Consider the following 16229-nt stretch of genomic DNA (forward strand, 5'->3'; position numbering starts at 1 on the left):
TTCCCTGCAGTTCGCTGAAGAAGTAGGGAGCCAAACTGGGGTGATTGTTTCCCGTGACACAATACGACGCACACTGCAGAGGAATGGCGTGCATGGGTGTCATCCACCAAGGAAGCCCCAACTAAGGCCCAATGCACAAAAAAGCCCACCTAGAATTTGCCAGGGCCCATGCTGAAAAAGAAGACAACTACTGGGACTCTGTATTCTGGAATGATGAGACCAAGATAAAAGGATTTGGAACTGATGGCTTCAAAACTGTATGGGTACAAAGAAAAATGTATGGTGCCTACTGTAAAACATGGTGGTGGTCGGGTCCTTCTGTGGGGTTGCATGAGTGCTGCTGGTGTCGGGGATCTGCATTGCATTGATGGGATTGTGAATTCACAGATGTATTGCTCTATATTGAAAGAGAAGATGTGACCATCACTCCGTGCCTCTGGCTGTCTCGCACTTTTCCAACATGACAAGGATCCAAAACACACATCTAAGGCCACTGTTGCATTTCGAAAAGGAAGAACCGGGTGAAAGGGATTCATTTGCCGTCTTCTGATCTGAACCCAATCGGGGAACACCTATGGGGGGAATTCTGAAGAGACGATCACTCTCCATCCAGCATCCAGGCTCTAAAAGAGTTCGTTCTTGAAGAGTGGAAAAAGATCGATGTTGCAATATGTAGCCATTCATTCCAAAGCCTAGAAGGTGCTGTCCATACAAACCATGGAGGTTCTACAAAATACTAGATGGAGGAGTTCTTGTTGTGGGGTGTGTTCATTTTTGCATCAACTACTTTTAAGTAAAACTGAAGATTTTGTAATCAAAGTTACATTAATAACATTACTTTCATGTAACAAGCCAAACAAATGTTCTATAAAACTCAATTTTGTCCAAATTTTGGAAATTGTTCTCGTGTTCATTGAGATATTGACTAAAATCTTACTTTTCAAAAGGGGAGTACTCATTTATGCTGAGCGCCGTATATATAGCGGGTAAGAGAAGTGTTGAAAATGTCACTATTTTTCTAGGTGTAGGTTCTGTGTCATTTATATATAGGAATCAGTTTATGTCAGAAAAAAATATATAAATATTATATATACGGTGATTCCTATATATAAAAAAATATATAAATATATATAAAAATAATATATATATATATATATATATATATATATATATATATATATATATATAAAAGTGCTTCTGACATGAAATTTTCCCAACATGTCGGTAACATACAAAGACAACGAAATGCATTCAGAAGTGAAGTTCTGTGTAATAAAATGTAATGACACAGGGAAAAATGATTAAATACATAAAGATAGGGAGGTGCAAAAAGGCATGGAAAGCCAAGACACCAGCTAAAATCTCTCAGTAATTAGAAAGTAATCCTTCCCCTTAAAGGTGCAAATTAATATCAGCTGGTTCAGACTCACCTGATGGCCTATAAAAAGGTGTCTCATTACCAAGGTGTCACACAAGAAACATCTCACGAAGGATAAAAGCAAAGAGCTCTCTCAAGCCCTTCACAACCTTAGGCCCCTTTCACACATGCGGACATTATGTCCGTATTTCATCCATCCGTTTGCGGATGAAATACGGACATACATGCATTCCTATGGGATAGCGGGTGTCTGCGGATAAACATCCGCAGATACCCGCTATCGTCCGCCTCCGCTATTGTCCGATACTGCAGACGGAGGAAAATCCTATTTTTCTATCCGCCTGCAGAGCAGATCGGATGAACGCGGACAGATGGCCCGTGCTCATCCGATCCCCCATAGAGGAGAGCGGAGAGCTGACAGGGCGGTCCCTGCACAGTGTGCGGAGACCGCCCTGTCCGCCGCAGGCTCAGCGGGGACAACGGAGCGATCCCCGCTGAACAAGCGGATCATCACAGGGTCACTGATCCGTCCCGTGTGAAAGGGGCCTTATTGTTGCAAAACATACGGATGACATTGGTTACAGAAGGTTACAGATTTCCAAACTGTTAATATTCCAGTGAGCACTGTTGGGGCCACAATCCGGAAGTGGAGAGAACATCATTTCACCATAAGCCCGACCACGACCAGTTGCTCACCGCAAGATTTCTGACAGAGGAGTAAAAAGAATTATCAGAAGAGTTGTTCAAGAGATCAAGGACCACTTGCGGAGAGCTTCAGAAAAACCTGGAATTAGCAGGTACTCAATAAGTAATGCCCTCCACCATGACCTGTACGCACGCTCACCACACAAGACTCCATTGCTGAAGAAAAAAAGCATGGTGAAGCTCGTTTAAAGTTTGGTGCACAACATTTAGACATACGGGGAGAAGATAGTCTGGTCAGAGGAGACCAAAACTGAACTCTTTGGAGGTCAAATGGCACATCACCCCCAAAAACACCCCCCACCCCCCATACCAACAGTGAGGTTTGGGGGTGGGAACATCATGGTGTGGGCGGGGCCGTTTTTCAGTATACGGTACTGGCAAACTTCATATCATTGAAGCAACAATGAACGGTGATAAAAATCTGCTGCCATCTACCAGGATGATTAAGATGAAAACGAGGGAGGACCTTTCATAGACAAAGATCCCAAACACAAAGCCAAGGAAACTCTCCATTGGTCTCAAAGAAAGAAAATAAATCTGGCCCAGCCAATCACCTGACTTGAATCCAGCAGAAGATCTATGGGAAGAACCAAAAGATCAGAGTTGATAGAAGAGGACCACGGGGACCTTCAAGATTTGAAGACTCTTTGGCTGGGTTCACACTGGAGCGATGCGGGAACGCCGCAAATCCGCGGCGTTTTCCCGCATCGCATGCCTCCCGCCGGCAGTTCACACTGCCCTATGCGAACTGCAGGGAGTGTCAGTGAAATGTTAATGACACCCCCCAGATCAGTTTGCATATCGCAGTGTGATCTGCACACTCGGACAGGAATCGGATCGCATGGTGTGAACACCCATGCGATCCGATTCTGCTGCGGACCAAAAAAAGGGTCCCGTGCGAGTTTGGGGCGGGTGCGATGCGAATTCAGCCATACTATCTGTATGGCTGAACTCGCATCGCACAGAGATCGGATGTGATTTGCACTGCAGTGCGGTGCGAATCACATCCGGTTCTCGCTGCCGCAGCGGTGTGAACTCGGCCTTTGTGTGGAAGAATGGTCCAAAGTCACACCTGAGCAACGCATGCGACTGGTTTCTCCATACTGGAGCCGGCGTCTTGAAGCCGTCATTACCAGCAAAGGATTTGGTAACAAGTATTAAATACATTTTCAGTTAGCGGGTTCAATAATGTTTCCCGGTGTTCTTCTATTTTATTACACAGAACTTCATTTCTGAACGTATTTGTTTTGGTGTCTTTGTATATATGGATTGCATTACCGACATGTGGGGAAAATTTCATGTCGATATCACCTTTACCAATATATTTACCAAGGAAAATGGTGAATTGTTCCATACTTATTTTACCCTCTGTATATTATGTGTGTATATATATATATATGTATATATATATATACACATACACACACACACACACTCACGTATTGCTCAGCACATTTCTTTATCTCCGGTTTGAATACTTCAGGTATTTTTTTGTCTTTTTTGTCTAAGTATCACCACTGTAAATGCAGCTTTCACGGCTCCACTTTCGGCAGACAATGCGTCTCTTAGATCAGTACAACGACCCGGCCGCCCCGCAGCCCCCGCCGCCACAAATGGGTTTTAAATGGTGTACAGATAAAACTCGCTGGATTGTGACCGAACAAAAGAGAATTCATCAGAGGAGCCAGGCAGAGGTAACGCTCTCCGCTAAGTGACAATTTCCACTGTGACACCGATCGCATACACCGAATTTACCAAACAACACATCCCCATGTGATCTCCGCACAGGACCGTTCAGCTGAAAAACATAAATGTATCAGCTACAAGAGGCGTCGCATCCACGCCGTCACCTGCGACCCTCCGGCGACTCCATACACAAAACTCATCCGAAAAAAAAAAAAAAAAAAAAAACGGCGAGGGACCTGCACTCACTGCGCCATTGTGAAGAACATCTATTTGAAGCCGCAGTCAATGAATAGAACTTAAAGGGTCACTTCATGTCAGAGAGTTATTTTAGGTAGAAATCGAGTCTGATGATATGAATCATTCGCTCGCTTCTTAGCCCTTGTACACGCGGGTCGGACATTCCGACAACCAAATCCGTCGGATTTTGTCTGACGGATTTTGTCCAAATCTTGTGTTGCATACACACGGTTGGACAAAGTTGTCGGAAAATCCGATCGTACGTAACGTGAGGACGTTATTTCGTTACGACGGGACTACGATCAGGCTAGTAGCCAATAGCTTTGGTGTAGGAATTTGATCTGAGCATGCGTGGCACTTTGTCCGATCGGAATTCTCTACAAACGATCGGACAAAGTCCGATTGGACCATGTTGTCGGGAAAATTTTATAGCCCAGCTCTAAAAAGTCGTCGGTCGGATATTCGGACGGAAACAGTCCAATGGAGTCCACACACGGTCGGATTATCTGACAACAGGGTCCGATCAGACATTTTCCGTCGGAATGTTCGACCGTGTGTACAAGGGCTTAGAGAACTCCGCCAACAAGAGAAAGTACACTTCCATTTCTCCACCGCGCCGGTACTACAAGATCGGCGCGTATTCCTCCCCCGCGTTCTGAGATAGGCGAGACGGAGGAGGCCTGGTCATAGACCAACCATTCCATCAATTAAAGAGAATAAACGATCAATGTATCATTTGCAAGATGGGCTTTTCATGTAACTACACCTGAAACAGTTACAATGTAACAATGTCTGAAACAAATGCAATGTAACTATATATAGCCACATCAGAGACAATTACAATGTCACAATAACACCACCTGAAACAACTACAATGTTACTATAACCACATCTAAAAAAAAAAAGAAAAAAGAAAAGGCTATGTAACAATAAAACACAAATAAGGTAGAATGTTTCACCAATCAAAGAAAATAAACCTGGACTTTGTGACCACATCTGTAACAATTACTGTAGCAATAACCAAACCTGAAACAATTACAATGTAACTATTACCAGACCTGAAACAATTACAATGTAACTATTACCAGACCTGAAACAATTACAATGTAACAATTACCAGACCTGAAACAATTACAATGTAACAATTACCAGACCTGAAACAATTACAATGTAACAATTACCAGACCTGAAACAATTACAATGTAACAATTACCAGACCTGAAACAATTACAATGTAACTATTACCAGACCTGAAACAATTACAATGTAACTATTACCAGACCTGAAACAATTACAATGTAACAATTACCAGACCTGAAACAATTACAATGTAACAATTACCAGACCTGAAACAATTACAATGTAACAATTACCAGACCTGAAACAATTACAATGTAACTATTACCAGACCTGAAACAATTACAATGTAACTATTACCAGACCTGAAACAATTACAATGTAACAATTACCAGACCTGAAACAATTACAATGTAACTATTACCAGACCTGAAACAATTACAATGTAACAATTACCAGACCTGAAACAATTACAATGTAACTATTACCAGACCTGAAACAATTACAATGTAACTATTACCACACCGGAAACAATTACAATGTAACAATTACCACACCTGAAACAATTACAATGTAACTATTACCAGACCTGAAACAATTACAATGTAACTATTACCAGACCTGAAACAATTACAACGTAACAATTACCACACCTGAAACAATTACAATGTAACTATTACCAGACCTGAAACAATTACAATGTAACAATTACAATGTAACTATTACCACACCTGAAACAATTACAATGTAACAATTACCACACCTGAAACAATTACAATGTAACAATTACCACACCTGAAACAATTACAATGTAACTATTACCACACCTGAAACAATTACAATGTAACAAGTACCAGGTTTCCCCAAAAATAAGCCTGGGTCTTATATTCATTTTGGCAACCAAAATCACAGTAGGGCTTATTTTCGGGGTAGATCTTGCCATTTTATGTGCTGTCCTCTCCCCCCCCCCCCCCCTCCCTCCCTGCCTGTCAGGAATCCCCAGTGTGAACATAGTAAAAGTGGTTGTAAAATGCTAGAATCCTCACTATTACAGCAGTATATAATGGAAAAGGTGTGTGTTTCTGTAATCTAATTGTGTCACATACCTTCTTATATAGCATCGCTCGGCGCTTCTGTGACCCGACTAAGCAGTCTTCCCCACCCCCGAGCACTGCAGAGGGAGGGGGGCCCGAGATCCCCCGCTGGCAGAAGAGAGCAGCGGGGGATCAGCTAAGCTCCGAGCGGCGCTATAAGAAGGTATTTGACTCAATTATATTACAGAAACACACACCATTTACATTATATAATACCGCAATAGAGAGGAGTCTAACAGTTTACAACCACTTTAACCGGTTCCCGACCGGCTCACGCAGATATACTGCGGCACAGTGGCTCTCCTGGGAAAAAATACCATATGGGTACCTCCTTCCCTTTTTTGGGCAACCAGAAGGCACGCGCGCCCGCCACGCGGCGGGGGGGGGGGCCCGATGCATGTGGCCGGCAGGCACGATTGCTGCCAGCCACATGCGATCATGTGCATGAGCGCCAGCATGGGGATTTGTGTGTGCAAACACACAAATCCCTGTGCTGTCAGAGGAGAGGAGACATGTCGTTTGTTCCTACTAAGTAGAAACAGGGATATGTCTCCTTTCCTACTCAGTCCTATCCCCATACAGTTAGAACACACTGAGGGAAAACACATTTAACCCCTTGATCGACCCCTAGTGTTAACCCCTTCACTACACAGTAAATCAGTGCATTTTTATAGCACTGATCACTGTATGAATGTCAGTGGTCCAAAAAATGCGTCAAAGGTGTCCGATCTGTGTCCGTCACAATGTCACAGTACCGCTAAAAAATTGAAGATCACCACCATTTTTACTAATAAAACAATTTAGAAAATAATAAAAATGCCATAAAAATGCCGTAAATCTTTCCCATAGTTTGTAGACACTATAACTTTTGTGCAAACCAATCAATATACGCTTATTGCGATTTTTTTTAACCAAAAATATGTAGAAGAATAAATATTTGCCTAAACTGATGAAGAAATTTGCTTTTTAAAAAAAATAATAAAAATTGGGGATATTTATTATAGCAAAAAGTTAAAAATATTGTTTTTTATTCAAAATTGACGCTATTTTTTTGTTCTTAGTGCAAAAAATAAAAACCGCGGAGGTGATCAAATACCACCAAAAGAAAGCTCTCTTTGTGAGGAAAAAAGGACGCAAATGTAATTTGGGTACAGCATTGCATGACCACGCAAATGTCAGTTAAAGAGATGCAGTGCCAAGTTGTAAAAAGTGCACCTGTCAAGGGGGGGGTAAAATCTTCTAGGGTTAAAGTGGTTTTTAAACTAGGGCTTATTTTCGGGGTAGGGCTTATATTGCAGCCCTCCCCAAAAAATCACAGTAGGTCTTATTTTCAGGGTAGGTCTTTCAGGGGGAAACACGGTTCAGCGTGACTATGACAGCACCTGAAACAATTGCAATGCAACAACACCTAAAACAATTACGATGTTACAATAACGTCATCTGAAACAATTACAATGTAACAATAAAACACAAAGATGGTAAAATGTTTCACCAATTAAGGAAAATAAACTATATATAATTTGCAAAATTGGCTTTTTATGTGACCACACCTGAAACACGTACGTTGTAACAATAACCATCTCTGAATTAAATGCAATGCAACTATAACTAAATCTGAAACAATTGCAATGTACCAATAACAACACTTGAAGCAATTACAATGTTACAATAACCGCACTTTAAACAATTACTTGTGTGTGACAATACACACAAAGAAGGTCACATGTTCCACCAATTAAAGAAAATAAACTTGGGCTTTTCACGTGACCACATCTGAAACAATTACTATGTAGCAATAACCACACCTGACACAATTATAATGTAATAATAGCACCTGAAACAATTACAATGCAACTATAACAACAGCGAAAAACCATTACAATGTAACAAAAGCACCCGAAACAATTACAACGTAACAATTAACACAAAGATAGTAAAATGTTCACATTAATGGCATTCCATCCTATTTGTGTTGTAAAACAATCATTGCGATCAGGAATCATGTGACATTTCCTTTATTACTTTGAAAATAAATAAAATAATCATTGATGGAGTAAATGTCAGGGACGTTACCTGGATGGTCGCAGTGCTGCCCGCGTTGGTGTGCGCCGATGTCCTGCGGTGCGTGTTCCTGTGCGCGCGGTGGTGCGCGCTCCTCCGGGCGCTGGTGCGCGCCGGTGTGTGCCCTTGCGTGCTCCTGCTGGCGCCGGTGCGCGTTGCCGTGCGCTGTTGTGGGCACTTCGGGTGGCGCTGGTGTGTGTGTGCTGGCGCTTGGCGCCAATCGGCCTATTTAGGCCTGCTGCTTAGACCGTTCAGGTGCTGCCTGATCAACAGCTCCCCGGTTCCTGTTCCGTTGCCCGTATCCTGCGTTCCTGTTTCCAGATCTCCTGACGACCCGGCTCTCCTTGGACACCACTGACCTCTGCCTGCACCTGACCTCGGCCTGTTTGACCTCGCTCCTGCCTGCTCCTTCTGTGCCTCTGCTGTCCGCCTGTTGCCAAACCCTGCCTGAACCCGGACCTGCCTGCTCAACTCCTGCTCTGTACCCAGTTTGCCTGTGTCCTACCTACACACCTGCTGCTGGAAGTTTCCTGCAAGTTCCCGCTCCTGGAGCCATACCACAGGCTCTCTTACCACTCCGCACTCTCAGCCACCTGTCTGCTCTATCAGGGGTTGTAAGTCGGACACGTATGGGAGACCACCCTCTGCCCAAGCGGACTCACCGGTTCGGTAAGTGCTAGTCTGACAGTAAAGAATAATAGAACATTAGATTAAAGCTGATCTCACATGATAGAAGGCCACTTATTTTGCAGCCGCACATAAGAAAGGGGCAGGAAAGACATTATTTACCTAATATGACCACATGTTCAAATATGTCAATGACATCATCAGCAGCCCGCCCCCCCCCCGTTTTCAGCAGCAGCCCCCCCCCCCCGTTTTCAGCAGCAGCCCGCCCCCCCCCCGTTTTCAGCAGCAGCCCGCCCCCCCTCTGTTTTCAGCAGCAGCCCGCCCCCCCTCTGTTTTCAGCAGCAGCCCGCCCCCCCTCTGTTTTCAGCAGCAGCCCGCCCCCCTCTGTTTTCAGCAGCAGCCCGCCCCCCTCTGTTTTCAGCAGCAGCCCGCCACCCTCTGTTTTCAGCAGCAGCCCGCCCCCCTCTGTTTTCAGCAGCAGCCCGCCCCCCTCTGTTTTCAGCAGCAGCCCGCCCCCCTCTGTTTTCAGCAGCAGCCCGCCCTCCTCTGTTTTCAGCAGCAGCCCGCCCCCCCCCCTGTTTTCAGCAGCAGCCCGCCCCCCTCTGTTTTCAGCAGAAGCCCGCCCCCCCTGTTTTCAGCAGCAGCCCGCCCCCCCCTGTTTTCAGCAGCAGCCCGCCCCCCTCTGTTTTCAGCAGCAGCCCGCCCCCCTCTGTTTTCAGCAGCAGCCCGCCCCCCTCTGTTTTCAGCAGCAGCCCGCCCCCCTCTGTTTTCAGCAGCAGCCCGCCCCCCTCTGTTTTCAGCAGCAGCCCGCCCCCCTCTGTTTTCAGCAGCAGCCCCCCCCCCCCCTGTTTTCAGCAGCAGCCCGCCCCCTTTGTTACATAAGGCTGTGAGGTGACAAATTCCTCAGCTGCATCCGATTGGCCCAGCAGCCTGCTATCATGTAACAGCTTAACGTGGGTTCGGCCTGAACTCATCGCTAATCATTATTATATTATTAAATATACTTTTTAAATGTGTAAGTATCTGCCATGTAAGGTTCAAAGCCGTACTCATACCAGTTCTGGGTGGAGTGGACCTTTAAGATCATTCAAAAGAGACTCTGTAGAGAGGCGAGCTAATACCTCTACTTTAGTTTCAATCGGCTAAATACATTCATGTTGCATCAATACAAAAGGTGTGTAAAGTCTTAGTTTGTTTTCTGTAGAAAGCAGCCACAGAGTAGAAAAGCCTCTCCCCTGCCAGCCTACTGTAGAGGAGGATCCTCGCAGGTAAGCAGTGGTCTCTCTGCTGAGGAACGGTGTGCCCCCTCACCCCCATAAACTAAGAGCTATAGGTTTACATTGAGCAAAACTCAAGCTGATTGGAAAGCTCTAGCTCTAATTGAGCACAGTTTGTGCTGAGCCTCTGCAGAGAGACCACTGCTTCCACACAGAGAGCAGGAGGGATGTGCATGCTGGCAGGGGACAGGCTTCTTTAACCGTTTCTTTGTGTTTTATCTGATTACATCTAAAAGATCATTTGTGATTTACCACTCAATAATGAAGCAGTCCGGATAGCGGCGTACTCACCCCTCCGTGCGGTACATGCTGCACCTCTCCAGGGGTACTTTCAGAACGCCGTGATTCAATCCAACAAACAGGGAGCGGTTGCTGTGCAGGATCTGCAGGTTGAGGATTGGCTCCTGCTGCCCGCTGGGTAATATGTGCATCTCCTCCAGGTAGCAGCTGCGCAGACTGCGGTTGGCGGTGGACAAGGCTTTCAGGATGGTGCCGTGCTCTGCGGGGGAGGGGCAATAAAGATGTTACAGCAGTAAGACTCCACCCACCGCTTAGGTTTACATCACAGTGATATTCCAGTCTGTGCCTTCCAGATTTGGATTTATCTGTTTAATGCTTGCTAATTAAAGCGTATCTACGGGGGGGGGGGGGGGGGGTCGGCATCCCTGACAGTTTTTGTTGTTGCTGACTAAATCCCATTGGGGAGATTTCCTTTCACTTCCTGCAACCAGTGACAAAACAGGAAGTGAGGAAAAGTCACTTTTTAGACAGCTCCGGGACAAAGTCATCTAGAACCCAGGGTGAACATGTCAAATTGCCCCCCCCCCATCCCCAAGATGTAGGATTGGGTGTCAGCGAAAATCCCCCCACCCCAACAAAAATAAAATAAATTGAGCACTAATCTGCATGATCCCCCCCAAGCATAAATCCTCCATTCCTCCCAGTACAGATCTACTCCCTTGCTGAAATCCCTCCCCCTCCTGGCACAAACCTTTGCCCCCCCTCCTAGTTAAAATCCTACCTATATGCCCCCAGCACAAATCCCCCCCCCAAAAAAAACAACTACCCCCTCCTAACACAAATCCTCTACCCCTCAAATTTCCCCTCCAAGCACAAATCCCCCCCCCCCCACACACACACTACAAATCCTTTCCTCCTAGCAAAAATATCCCCAGTCATCCCTACCTGCATCAATCACCCCCCCCCCCCCAAAAAAAATATAATCTTAGAAAAAATCTCCCCCCATATAACTTTTTCTAGCAAAAAAAAACAAAACAAATCCCCCCTAATAGCACAAATCCTCTTCACCCACCCCCCCTCCCAACACAAATTCCCACAAATCACCAATCCTAACAAGTCTCCCCAAATGTACCCTCCAAGAAGAATACTTACACCCCCCCCCCCCCCCAAAATTTCCCTCCCAACACAAATTCTTCTTTCCCCAATTTCCTTGTTGTCCCCCCCCCCCCCCCCTCCCCACCTGATACCACAGTGCCCAGGGCACCTTCCCCTCCTGCCCACCCCTTGGCCCTGCTTAGATAGTTGTCATTACACATGTGCACTGCGGAAAAATGTGTTTGTTTTGGTCTCGTTCATTTTTTAACTCTCATTTTCCGGGTCAGTCGTTATGATCTAAATTTGTAAATTTGAAAATCCGAAAATAAGAAAGAAAATTGGAAAATTCTAAAGAACGAAAATCCAAAAATTCTAAAGAATAACTAACAAATGACAGCCAACTATTAAACTATAGGTATTGGAATTTCCTTTCAAATTTGGCTGTTAGTGAACGTAACGAATACAAAATTTGATATGAATTATCTGAAATAATGAATGGCGCGTCCAAACAAATTAAATGGAATGAATTTTGGTGAAGAAAATTTTGCTTTCATTCGTTTTTTTATTTTCATTTTCCGGGTCATTCGTTACGATCTCAATTTGTAAAATTGACTATCCGAGAATAAGGAAGAAAATCGGAAAATTCGAAAGAACGAAATTTCTAAAGGATAACAATAACTATTAAATTATAGGTATTCAAATTTCCTTTCAAATTTGGCTGTTAGTGAATGTAACGAATACAAAATGTATCCGAAGTTATGAATTATCCGAAATAACGAATGGAGCATCCAAACAAATGGAATGGAACAAATTTTGCCGAAATTTTTTTTATGTTTTTCGTTTCGTTTTTTTTAATTTTCATTTTCTAGGGTCATTCGTTATGATCGCAATTTGGAAAATCGAAAATCCAAAAATAAGGAAGAAAATTGGAAAATTCGAAAAAGAACGAAAATTCTAAAGGATAACAATATGGATTGGATGCGCCATTCGTTATTTTCGGATAATTCGTAACTTCAGATAAAGTCGTATTCGTTACGTTCACCAACAGCCAAATTTGAAAGGAAATTCCAATACCTATAGTTTAATAATTATTATTTCGGATTTTCGATTTTTCCCATTTTCAAATATTTGGAAAAAAATGTAAAACGAGTTTTCGTTAATTCAGAGGTTTCCGAATGAACAAATTTGTTGAAATTTGTTTAAAAAAAAAAAAAAACGATTTGAACAAAACAAATCACACATGTCTAGTTGTCATCGGAAGGTTTCCCCTCTAGTCCTGTCCTGGTGACAAGTGAAATGTTGGAGGTCCTCCGGCCAGAAAAGGAGGCGGGGCTCCGGATTGCTGCTGCTTCTAATGCACATGGTGAGAAGCTCGCAGTGTGCAGTGAAATCAGAGGAAGCCATTTCAGTCCAGGAGAGGAGCCGGTACACCTGTGCCAGACTGAAGGGGAGGCCGGAAAACAATATAATCCGATTCCGAATGGTAAATCGAGGTGTCACATTGCGGCTGATCTGGTAAATGTGTGTAGAAGGGACCAGGGGTACTGCACAGATCAGCAGAAGATGGGCGCTTCGTTGGTTGGGTGGATGACGAGTACCTGTGCCGATGTACATGACGTGGTACAGCGTGTCTTTGCCTTGTACGATGTCCACCACCAGCTTGGAGAATCTCACGTTGTCCTGAGTCACCAAGGGGTCCACTGACACCGGCTGCACCACATCGTTCATGAGGAACAGGCGCTGAGCATCCTGCAGGCTGCGCTCCGTCAGGTTCTCGTTGGGGCTGTCATCGTTCAGGATCCCGCACTGCCAATCAGAGAGGACATCATTTATGGGTGACAAAGGTGCGGCACAGTGGGTAAAGGTCTTGAAATGCGTGGTGTAGAAAGGGGGCTGCATAGTCAAAGTGATGGAATAAAGGCAGGGCGAGTAAAGGTTTATTGGGTGGTGAGACAAGTGGTGGCGTAGTGGGCAAAAGTGAATGGGGTGGTGTGAAAAGGGTTGCATGGTGGGTAAAGGCATTGGAGCTGAGTGATATGACAAAGGGTGGCATGGTGGGTAAAGGTCATTAGAAGGGTGTTGTGGAAAGGGGCAGCACAGGGGGTTAAAGTGATGGAAGGTCAGCAGGGTACGTATAAGTTACAGGGTGGTGTGACAAGTGGTGGCGCAGTGGGTACAAGTGAATGGGGTGATGTGAAAAAGGGCAGCACAGTGGATAAAAGTAATGAAATAGGGTTTGTGGAAAGACGCGGCACAGGGGGCAGAAATGATGGAAGGCCTGCCAGGAAGATATAAGTTATTGGGTGGCGTTTCAAGTTGTGGCACAGTGGGTAAAAAGGAATAGAGCAATATGACAAAGGGAGGCACAGTGGGCAAAAGTGAATGGGGTGATATGACCAAGATTGACACGAAAGGCAAAGGTGATGGAACTGAGTGATGTGACAAAGGGTGGCACGGTGGGTAAAGTTTATGAAAAGGGTGGTGGGTGGAAAGGTGCAGCTCAGGGGGTAAGAATGATGATGTATCTGGTAACAGCTGACGTGTCCCCTTTATACACGGTTATCCAACACAGTGGCACCTTATTAGCTCTCAACTGGGCCTTAAGCAAAAAAGAGAAGATTTACCATATACTCAAAATATTTTTACGCAATGCACTTGACTTTTGTCTTTCTCATAATTATTTTTGGTTTGATAGCCAGTTCTTCTCCCAGAAGAGAGGGGTCGCTATGGGTGCAAAATCTGCGCCCAGTATTGCAAACCTCTTTATGGGAGAATGGGAGGACAAATTTGTATTGGGAAATAAGAGGAAAGAGCTGGTCTTCTACAGACGTTCATAGATGACCTATTCTTTATATGGGAAGGGTCAGAGGCGTCATTATGTGACTTTCTCGACCATCTAAACACAAATCTTAATAATATCAAATTATATACTCAATGGAGTAAGGATCAGATCAATTTCCTGGATGAATGTATACCGACACAATAACCGTTTGGAGACGAAGGTCTTTTTTAAACCCACCGATCGGAACAGTTATCTTCCTTTGCAGAGTGGACACCATCCCCTCTAGCTGAGGAACATTCTGAGGAACATTCTGAGGAACATTCTGAGGAACAAACTGAGGAACATTCTGAGGAACATTCTGAGGAACATTCTGAGGAACATTCTGAGGAACATTCTGAGGAACATTCTGAGGAACAAACTGAGGAACAAACTGAGGAACAAACTGAGGAACAAACTGAGGAACAAACTGAGGAACAAACTGAGGAACAAACTGAGGAACAAACTGAGGAACAAACTGAGGAGCAAACTGAGGAACAAACTGAGGAACAATCTGATTCTGAGGAAAATTCTGAGGAACATTCTGAAAGGCCAAATTATGAGGGTTAAAAGGAACTGTTCAACCACAAGCGACTTTCTCATCCAGTCCCAGATTATTAAAAGCGGGTTTGTAGAAAAGGGTTATAACCCCCAGCAGTTAGACTCTTTGGTGGAGGAAGTGTCTATGCTCCCCAGAGAAGTAGTTTTGAGAGATGAAATGCCCTAAAATAATAATAGCCATGAATGGGGCATTATATCAGCATTCCATCCACAGTATAAAGAGGTGGAAGCAATTTTCAATCAACACTGGTATATATTGTGTTTGGACAAAAAAACATTAAAACCAGTACTTCCAGCTGCCCCTACATTTATATTTATTTATATATATATATATATATATATATATATAGAGGAAGGCCCCCAGTTTTGGTGATAGGGGTGGTGAAGAAAATTCTGGACCCACCCACCAGACCTCCATTCTTTTGGGACCATGATGGCTTCTTTGCCAATGAGAGGACTGGAGAGTTTCACTTCACCTTCTAATAGAGAATTGAAAATCTATTTCATTCATCACATGTAATACTACCCATGTATTTTTCTCTTTAGGATGTCCGTGTGGACTGATGTACATTGGGCACACATAAAGGTTACTAAGAATTAGGATTGCAGAGCATGTTCAAAACATAAAATTTGTTTTTAAGGATCATAGTGTTTCATTACATTTTAAGACGTTCCACAATCGGGATCCGTGCGGCGTGAAATTTTGGGGCGTAGACCGCATTAAACCAGCTTGGAGAGGTTCTAATATAGTAAGAGAATTTATCAAAACCCGAAGTGAAGTGGATCTTTCTCACTGATACCCTGCGCCCAAAGGGTTAAATGTGGAACTTGATATCAACAATGATATATAGGTTTTATTTATGAATTTCAGTTTTTTTTTTCTAATGGTTGTTATATTTATTTAATAATTTACCAATGTTGGAGTTAGTATAATCAACAACCCCCTCGACCTTCTCTTTTCTTATAGTTCTTATATTTCTTATATATATATTTTTTTACATTTTGGACTTGATTTATTTTGTTATTACATTCATATTGCATTTATATTACATATGTTTCACTTGCCGGTAAATATCCATGATTGAGCTTTACTAGGTAGTATCTGAGTTTGCTAGTATGTCGGTTTGCTACAAATTTAGACTTGGATTGATTTTTCCTAGGTTGTTATTGCATTTATATCACATATGTTTCACTTGCTGGTATATATTTGGTATTAGTTAAGCTATAATATTTCTCATATTGGAGTTTACAATGTTATTTCATGTGAACAATGTTATTAATTTTAATCATGAAAATTGAAATGCATTATTTGTTTGGATTATATAACCATACAGGGCAAACTGGTATTGCCATGAGATATCCATCATTGAAGC

The 16229-nt window shown here is 43.6% G+C and overlaps 1 protein-coding gene across 2 annotated transcripts in view; it reads right to left on the reverse strand.

The window, feature by feature from the left end:
• Positions 1-16229, reverse strand: part of SEMA5B (semaphorin 5B) — a 492183-nt gene that overhangs the window by 149989 nt on the left and 325965 nt on the right. For both annotated transcript variants that reach the window (XM_077449725.1, XM_077449726.1), the window contains exons 11-12: positions 13076-13283; positions 10434-10641 (exon numbers count right to left, since the gene is read on the reverse strand). In XM_077449725.1, the coding sequence (XP_077305851.1) occupies positions 10434-10641; positions 13076-13283 (416 nt within the window). The remainder of the gene's footprint in view (positions 1-10433; positions 10642-13075; positions 13284-16229) is intronic.

The sequence above is a fragment of the Lithobates pipiens genome, unplaced genomic scaffold, assembly GCF_037356315.1.
Source record: "Lithobates pipiens isolate NorthernLeopardFrog02 unplaced genomic scaffold, aLitPip1_a1.2 Scaffold_22, whole genome shotgun sequence".
NCBI lineage: Eukaryota > Metazoa > Chordata > Amphibia > Anura > Ranidae > Lithobates > Lithobates pipiens.